At 64.6% G+C, this 9,043-nt stretch overlaps 1 protein-coding gene across 1 annotated transcript; it reads right to left on the bottom strand.

Moving 5' to 3' along the window:
- Positions 1 to 7,147: 7,147 nt before the first annotated feature.
- On the bottom strand, positions 7,148 to 9,043 carry LOC142365003 (uncharacterized). Its single transcript, XM_075445346.1, has 3 exons — positions 8,875 to 9,043; positions 8,351 to 8,680; positions 7,148 to 8,007 (listed from the first exon to the last, which is right to left on the bottom strand). Exons 1-3 carry the CDS (start codon positions 8,927 to 8,929, stop codon positions 7,646 to 7,648), a joined length of 747 nt encoding a protein of 248 aa, XP_075301461.1. The 5' UTR covers positions 8,930 to 9,043; the 3' UTR covers positions 7,148 to 7,645.

Consider the following 9,043-nt stretch of genomic DNA (forward strand, 5'->3'; position numbering starts at 1 on the left):
CCGCGCCCAGCCCCGGAGTGCGGGGCGGGGCGGGGGGCGGCAACGCGGGACGGGGGAGGGGTGGGGGGTGGGCGGGGAGGGGGTGGGGGGGTGCGTGTCGGGGTGCGCGGGCGGGGACGCGCCGGGGCGCGGGCACGGGTGAGGGGAGGGGGTGCGCGCGTGGTGGGGGGCGTTACATGTATGTTGGGGTGTGTCATGTGCGTGTTGGAGGGGGTTACATGCATGTTGGGGGGTGTTATGTGCGTTGGGGGTGTTACATGCATGTTGGGGGCATTACATGCATGTTGGGGGGTGTTACATGCATGTTGGGGTGTGTTATGTGCGTGTTGGGGCTGTTACGTGCATGTTGGAGGCGTTACATGCATGTTGGGGGGTGTTATATGCATGTTGGGGGGGTTACATGCATGTTGGGGGCATTACACGCATGTTTGAGTCTGTTATATGCATGTTGGGGGGCGTTACATGCACTTTGAGGGGTGTTATGTGCACGTTGGGCAGCGTTACATGCATGTTGGGGGTGTTACATGCAAGTTGGGGGCATTACATGCATGTTGGAGTGTGTCATATGCACGTAGGGTGTTATATGCCTGTTGGGGGTGTTATATGCATGTAGGGGGTGTTTCATGCATGTTGGGGTGTGTGGTTGCATGTTTGTGCATGTTGGGATGCGTCTGTGCATGGTGGGCTGCATGAGTGCTTGTTGGGGTCCATACATGTGTGCTGGGATGTGTGTCTGCATGCATGTGCATGTTCGGGGACATTTCATGCATGTTGAGGGGTGTTGCACGCATGTTGGGGTGTGTTATATGCGTGGTGGGGTGTTATATGCATGATGGGGTGCATACATGCATGTTGGGGTGTGTCACATGTATGTTGGGCTGTGTACATGCATGTTGGGGTGTGTGTTTGCAGGTGTGTGCGTGGTGGGCTGTGTGAAGGGTTTGTTGGGGTCCATACATGTGTGTTGGGGTGTGTGCTTGCGTGTGTGTGTGTTGGGGTGTGTTATATGCATGTTGGGGCTTTGCATGTTGGGGTGAATACATGCATGTTGGGGTGTTACATGCGTATTGGGCCATGTACATGTATGTTGGGGGTGTGTTTGCATGTGTGTGCATGTTGGGGTGTGTACATGTGTATTGGAGTGTGTGTATGGATGTTGGGGCATGTTACATACCTGTTGGAGTGTGCATTTGCATGTGTGTGAATGTTGGGCCGTGTACATGCGTGTTGAGGCTGTGTACCCACGTGTTGTTTTGCACTCCGGGGTGTTTGCACGCGTGTGCATGCGTGTCGGGGCGCCTGTGTTTGTGTGTGCATGTTGGGGTGGGGTTTTTTGTGTGTTGGCGTGCTGGTGTGCCTGCCCGTGTTCCCACACTGCTGTGCACGTGTGTGCACGCGTGTTGGGCTGTGTACCCGTGCATGAGCATGGCAGGAGGGGTTCGTGCTCCTGTGGGCACGCGTGTTGGCCGGCTGCGCGTCTCTGCGTGCGGCTGGCTGGGTGCGGGCGCCCACCCGGGACCCCGCAGCACCCACCTAGGACCCCTCAGCACCCACCCGGGACCCCTCAGCGCCCACCCGCGACCCCTCAGTGCCCACCCAGGACCCCTCAGCATCCACCCGAGACCCCGCAGCACCCACCTAGGACCCCTCAGCACCCACCTGGGACCCCTCAGCACCCACCCAGAGCAGACCCCCCCCCCGCCAGCCTTCCCTGTCGCCATTTCCCTGCCCAAACTTCCCCAGCTCCGGCTCCAGGCCCTGGGCTCCCCCCTCGGCTCCCTGCTCGGGGGGGCTCCAGGCTCCCTCTTCTTCCTCGGGGCCTTCCTCCAGCTGCAGCTTTTCTCCCAGCAGCACCCAGGGACCCCCTTGGACTGAGCCAGGGACCCCCAAACCCCTCCCGGCACAGCCCCCGGCGGCACCGGGAGCCTTCGTGGCGACTGCGCCGGGCTCCGGAGCAAGCCGAGACGGATGATGGCAATAAAAAGAGATGAAAATAAAAGATGTTTTATTAAAACTAATAACGGCGGCTCTCCCCGGGTGGGCGACGCAGGTGGGGTCCGGGGAGGGGGTCGGTGGGGGGAGCCCCGTGCCTGGGCATCACCCCAAATCCAGCCAACCCTCGGCGCTGGGGGTCTCCAGGGGGGCTGGGGGTGCCCGGAGGAGTGGGAGTAGGAGAGGAGAAATCTGAGGGAGTTAGCGGAGCGCGGAGGAAGGGGAGCGAGGTCAGGGGGGAGCCGGGAATTTGCTGACGGGGGGAGAGGAGCGAGCGGCCGCGTGGGTTGCTGGGGAGCGGGGTCACCCGGGGCAGGGGCAACGGGGGACCCCCGAGCCCCCCAAACCTTGGGCAAAGTCCCCCATGGGCCAGCTTGACGTTCAGCCCATCACACCCGGGCGTCGGGGCGAGTCGAGCATCACCATGGCCGCGGCGCGCGCCGGCCAGCGCGGCCTTGGGGACATCCTTCGCCGCCACGGTCCCCCGCGGCGCGAGGCGTCCCTCGTCCCGCGCTGTCCCGCCGGTGGTCCCCGGGCTGCAGGGGGGGTACCCAGCACCCCCCAGCACCGCGCGGGGCCGCGCCTGGCATCGCCCATTTGTTTTCTCCCGCTCGGCGAGCGCCGGAGGCGGAACGGGATCTCCCGCGGCGCGCGGCGAACGCCCATCTGCGCCGATAATTATCAGGCTCATAACGATATTTACCCAGAGCCTGGCGTCTCCGAGCGGCTTCCAGAACCCGTTCGGAGGCGGCCGCTCGCCTCCCCTCGTTACCGACGAGGCGCTGGAGCGGAATGGCTAACGAAGCCGCTCGTTAGCCGGCCCCGGGTCGGGACCGGGGGTCTCCAGGGGGGGTTGCGGTGCTCCCGCCGAGGTGGGATGGCGAGGAAGGGATTTCGCTTCCCGCTCGCTGGGGTGCAGCAGCGGGGAGCAGAAAAATAATATCTTGTGATATTTTTTGGCTGATGAAAAGCGCCGCGGCGGGGCAAGGCGGGCGAATTCCCCGCTTCACCGGTGCCCGGGCCGGAGGGTTCTAACCCCCAGCCCTGCAGACCCACGTCAGGTCTCTTTATTGGTATGATTATTATTTTTTGGGGGGGGAAAAAAGCAATTTTCCTGCCGGCGCGCCCTCCGTTCCGCGGTCATTGTCGGCCTTCCCGGAGCGGTGGGAGCCGCTCGCCCGCCTCGGCGGGTGCCGACGTGCACAGAGCTGCGGGAAACTCGATTTCCAAAGGAACGGCAGCTTCTCCCCGGCCTCCTTCCCCCCTGCCAGTAACTCCTGGGCTGGTTTAAAACCTCTTTCACAAGCGGGTTAAAGCCACGGGGATAAAGGAGACGGGGTGAGAAGGGGACTGGGGAGAGGGGAGCTGCCGGGATTGCGCTTGGCAGGCTCAGCCCTATAGTAGACATCAAAGCATCCCCGCAGAAAGCCGGGTGCCAAACCCCCTGCAACTCGCTGAGGTTGATTTTCTTTAATTCATTTATTTTTTTGGAGCACGGGTGAGTCCCGGGGCGAGATGCTTGAGGCGAGAGACCAGCCCCAGAGCAGCTCCCCAGGGGACCAGGGGCTCTGGCTTCCCCGTCCCGTTTCGGGGTGGGTGCTGGGTGCCAGCCGGGCGCTGGGTGCCAGCTCGCAGCTGGTCCTCACGGAGGCATTTGCTAAAGGGACCCCAAGCAGATGGGGACGTGCCGGAGAGCCCCGGCGGGGCCGGCGTGCCGGAGCATCCATCGCCACCTCCATCGCCGCCGTTCTCAGCCGCGCCGCGGCCGAGGCAGCCGGACGGGGCAGGCAGCACCCTGGATCCGGCCACAGGCAGCGGGTGACGGTGACCCAGCTCTGTCCCAGCCATTGGGACCCCATCCCCAGCACCCCAAACGGCTCGGCCAGCCCCCCACAGTGCCTTGGACTAATCCTGCGCCGGGGGAAAATCCGCTCTCCTTCCCCCCTGGCCCCAGCCGGCGGCCGAGGGCTGAGCCTGCACTAATCCTGTCCCCGTCACCCGCTGCCTGCGCTGCCCGTCCTTCCCCGGCTTCTTCCCAGCAGCGCAATCGGCCTTTCCTCCATGAAGGGCTCCTCAAGACACGGACCGGTCCCTTTGCCCCTCGGTGCCTCAGTTTCCCCATCTCCCAAATCCTGCCGCTCCCTGGTGCCGGGCTCAAGCAAGCAGAACGGATTTGGGTGTCGTGGGGTGAAACGGGGGACACAACCTCACCCAGCAGCTCTGGTCTCATCCCTCGGTGCAGGGCCAGGCGCCGGATTTGGCCCAAACGCCACCTCCAGCATCACCCTGGGGTCGGTCCAGCCCCGGCTCCGAGCATCGCCTCCCTCTGCCCCACCCGGCACCAGCGTGAGCCGCCGTCACCGGAGTGCCACCGCCTTTAATATTTATTTTTTACCTCCCCCTCGCACTAATTTCTGGCGTGTGCTTACATCTTCTAACGAGGGTTGTATTTGCCGTGTTTGTTTGTTTGCCTCCCGGGCTCCGCTCTCGGACAGAGGTGCTAATAAAGCCGACATCTGTCACCGGGGATTAGATCGTGTGCTTGTTAACACACTGTTTCCTTTAAATAAATAATTGTCCCCCAAACCGGCATTCAATTATTAAAGCAAACACTGGCGCAGGCCTGGCACGCGGGTGACGGGCGAGCGGGGCTCCCGTGGGTACCTGGCAGGGCGGCCGGAGTGGCCTTCGCACAGGAGCAGATACAGGAGCATCCCCACGGAGACCTGTCCCCGTTCCAGTCCCCGTCCCCGTCCCCATCCCCAACCCCACCCCATCCCCAACCCCATCCCCATCCCCAACCCCATCCCCATCCTCAACCCCACCCCAATCCCCAACCCCATCCCCATCCCCATCCCCTTCCCCTTCCCCAGCTCCATTCCCATCCCCAACCCTACCCCAATCCCCAACCCCATCCCCATCCCCACCCCCATCCCATCCCCATCCCAATCCCTATCCCCAACCCCATCCCCATCCCCAGCCCCACCCCAATCCCCATCCCCATCCTTGTCCCTGTCCCCATCCCCAACCCCATCCCCAACCCCATCCCCATCCCCAACCCCATCCCACCCCCATCCCCATCGCCATCGCCATCCCCATCCCTATCCCCATCCCCATCCCATCCCCATCCCCATCCCCATCCCCATCTCCATCCCATCCCCATCCCCATCCCCATCCCAATCCCATCCCCTCCGCGGGGCCAAATCCAGTTCTCCCACCGCGGTTCGCTGTGCGGCATCCCCGTCTCCCATTAAACCCCCTGCTCTCGCACATGAATTTTCCTCCCCCCTCCCAGAATTCGCCGCCCTCCAGGACTGATTTAATTGCCCCCGTCGCGGGCTGCGCCTCGTCACGGCGAAGGCGCTTCCCCATCCCGTCACCCCACGAGGTCGAGCCGTGCTTAACGTATTATTTTAATCAGCTCCGCTCCGGGAAGGAGAGACGGAGCAAAGAGATTCCCTGCGAGCCGCTGCCATTCCCGCGCGCCGGCGGCGGGGAGAGGGACGGGGAAACCGGAGCAGTCCCCTCCCGGGGCTCGTGACTTCGCGCTTCGCCTCTGCGCCGGGTCACGCTCCTCGGGCGATGCTTTAATTACGCCCAGGACCTGGTGGAAATGCGGTTCTCGGCGCTCGAGAGGTGGAGAGCAACCCCGGGCTGCTGGCAGGGGGGGTTCAGGGGTGCTGGGGGAGACGGCAGCGCGCGCTTGCCGGGCGATGATTAGAACGGCCGTAAAACACGCGGCCGGCGCAGCGTGCCGTGGCCTGGAGCGCGGGGCTGCCACGGGGACGCTTGGGGTGTCCGGGGCGCGGGGGGAGCGTTGGCGGGGTCGGGGAACCCCCTCTGACTCCCTCCCGCAACGGGCTGGGAGCGGGTGCTGCTTCCCCGGGTATCGCTGCGGGGAGCTGAGGGATTCCGGGATTGCTGCGGGATCCCAGGATTGCCGCAGGATCCCGGGATCCCAGGATTGCTGCAGGACCCCGGGACTGCCACCTGAACCCGGGATTGCTGCGGGACCTCCGGATCGCTGTGGGACCCTGGGATCACTGCGGGATCCTGGGTATCGCTGCGGGGAGCTGCGGGATCCCGGGATTGCTGTGGAACCGGGGGATTGCTGCAGGACCCCAGGATCACTGCGGGACCCTGGGATTGCTGCAGGACCCTGGGATTGCTGCCTGATCCTGGGATTGCTGCAGGACCCCAGGATCACTGCGGGACCCTGGGATTGCTGCAGGACCCTGGGATTGCTGCCTGATCCTGGGATTGCTGCAGGACCCCAGGATTGCTGCGGGACCCTGGGATTGCTGCGGGACCCCGGGATTGCTGCCTGATCCTGGGATTGCTGCAGGACCCCAGGATTGCTGCGGGACCCCGGGATCCCGGCATTGCTGCAGGACCCTGGGATCACTGCAGGACCCTGGGATTGCTGCAGGACCTCAGGATCACTGTGGGACCCTGGGATCGCTGCCTGACCCTGGGATCGCTGCAGGACCCCGGGATCTCTGCGGGACCCTGGGATTGCGGCTGGACCCCAGGATCACTGCGGGACCCCAGGATTGCTGCGGGACCCCGGGATCCCAGCATTGCTGCAGGACCCCGGGATTGCTGCAGGACCTCGGGATTCCTGCCTCACCCCAGGATCATTGCAGGACCCCAAGATCGCTGCCTGACCCTGGGATTGCTGTGGGACCCCGGGATCACTACGGGACCCTGGGATCACTGTGGGACCCCAGGATTGCTGCAGGACCTCAGGACCACTGTGGGACCCTGGGATCGCTGCCTGACCCTGGGATCGCTGCGGGACCCCGGGATCTCTGCGGGACCCTGGGATTCCTGCGGGACCCCAGGATGGCGGCGGGACCCCAGGATGGCTGCCCGGCTGGTGCCATGCCTGGAAGCAGGGTGCTGAGCACCCCGGGGTGGGCACAGCCCCTCTGGGACCAGCGCATGGGGCAGACCAGGATCCATCCCGCCTGGTACCCAGCGGCTGTCGGCCGGGGCAGCACCGGGGACGCGCTGGGGCTGAAACGTCACGGCGAAGCGAAACCCTCGGGTGTCCTGGCAGGGCTCGCCTTCCCGATCGCCCTGATTTGCCCAGGCCTAATTCATAAATCAGCAGGCGCGAGTAATTTCCCCAGGAGAGCATTTAGACGGGAGATTGAATGAGTAATTTACTGGGAACATTAAGACGGCACCAGATAACTTATTTATGAGAACTTTTTGACAGATCTGCCACTCAATAATTTATGCCACGCAGCATTTAGTCAGGGTCACCAGTAAATAATTCACTTATTACAAACTATAGAAGGTTTTACGAGACGCTGAATTATTATCTCGCAACAGTTTCGGGGCCGTAAGTACGAAACTGATGATGTCCCGGTAACGGAGGTGTCCCGGGATCGGGTGTGCTGAGACCCGACGCCGCGGCACGCTCGGTGCAGGGGCTGCGCCGGGATGGGTTTCGGTTCTGCCAGGTGCCGGGGGGCCGCGGTGGGCTCCGGGAGGAAGCGGCCTTGCTGCGTTTTGGGGAAGCTGCTTGTGGAACGGATGAGGAAACTGGGTTTCCCCTCGCATCCTTGAAGGGCTTTTGTTCAAGCAGTCTTGGCTTTCCCTGGGTGGGGAAACTGAGGCAGAGCCACCGATGCCGAAGCCTTGCTCAGCGCTGCCACGGGGCTGGACGCCACGGAGTGGAGATGCCGGGGGGCTCAGACCCCACTCTCGGCCCCGCTGAGACCTCATCCCCCAGCTCGGTGGCTTTGTCCCTGGTCACGACGTGGACGGCGGCCACCAGCATCAGCAGCAGTCCCAGGATGGTGGCCACCAGATACCCCTTCACCACGCAGTAGTGGCCCCGCGCCTCGCAGACCCCCGGCCCCCTGCCGTCACCCGGGGGCTGCCCCCCACCTGCACCCTGCGTGGTGGCATCTCCAGCGCGGGGCTCGGTCGCTCCCCAGGGTCCCGCCGTGCTCCCACCGTATCCCCCCTCGTCGGTGCCCGGTGTCATCTCGGGTGAGCCAGCTGTGGGCACAGGGCATGGCGTGAGCCGGGGGCCAGCGGCTGTTGTGAGGACCGGTCCCCCACCTCAGGGGGGCTGGGTGCCCCCGGGGCTGGGCGCAGAGGGTGCAGCGGGTGAGCGCGGGCACAGAAAGAGGAAGGGAAATCTCTCCACCGACAGCAAGCGCATCTGGGCTGCTGCGCATGGTCAAGGGGGGGGGGCTCCGCATGGTCAAGGGGGGGGTGCTGTGGGATGCGGGGCTGGGGGCTGGGGAGCTCACGCAGTGGCAGCCCACCCCCACGGGGACACGTCTGGGGTGAACCAAACCCAAGCCAGGTCCCCTCCTCCCCCCGTCCTTGGACTCACCGTGAACGATCAAGAAGTAGGAAGAGTTCTTTGGGTTGGTGGGCTCGGAGAAGGTGTCCACGATCACCTGGTACGGCCCGCTGTCCTCCAGCTGCAAGGGTCTGATCTCCAGCGAGAGCCTGGTGGGGTGGAGGAACAGCCGGCCGCGGAGCCCGGGCAGGTAGTCGGCGTTGAACCTGTTCTTCCTGGGCTTGGCCTCGGCGATGTGGGTCTCCCAGTTCCGCCAGATGACCCGCGCGATGTCCGCAGAGGCGGGGAGCGGGGCCGGGAAGGACACGGACTGGCCCTGCAGCCCTCTCAGCACCTCCAAGCCGCGGCAGAGGCGCAGACCTGGAAGGCACCGGGTGCCACAAGCCGGTCGGAGGGCGACCAGAGTGACGGCCATCGCAGGGGTGAGGATGGTCTCCATCCCCCCACCCCCCCAAAAAAAGACCCACCCCAAAGCATCCCTAGGGATGGATGCTGGTGCAGCCGGGATGCTGCAGCCCACCGACGCGACATCCCAGCCCCAGGAGCATCCTCACCTCCAGCCGCAGCCAGCAGCACGCAGCAGAGAAGCGTGGCCCCAACTCCGGCCATGTCCCCTCCTTGTGTGAGTGCGGCCGGGGGGCTGAGGCGATGCCGCAGCCCCCGACCCACGGGGCTGAGCCCCACCGCAGCCCCTCCGGGGCAGGAAACCACCCCCAGGGCTCG

The sequence above is a fragment of the Opisthocomus hoazin genome, chromosome 30 (assembly GCF_030867145.1).
Source record: "Opisthocomus hoazin isolate bOpiHoa1 chromosome 30, bOpiHoa1.hap1, whole genome shotgun sequence".
In the NCBI taxonomy this organism is placed as follows: Eukaryota; Metazoa; Chordata; class Aves; order Opisthocomiformes; family Opisthocomidae; genus Opisthocomus; species Opisthocomus hoazin.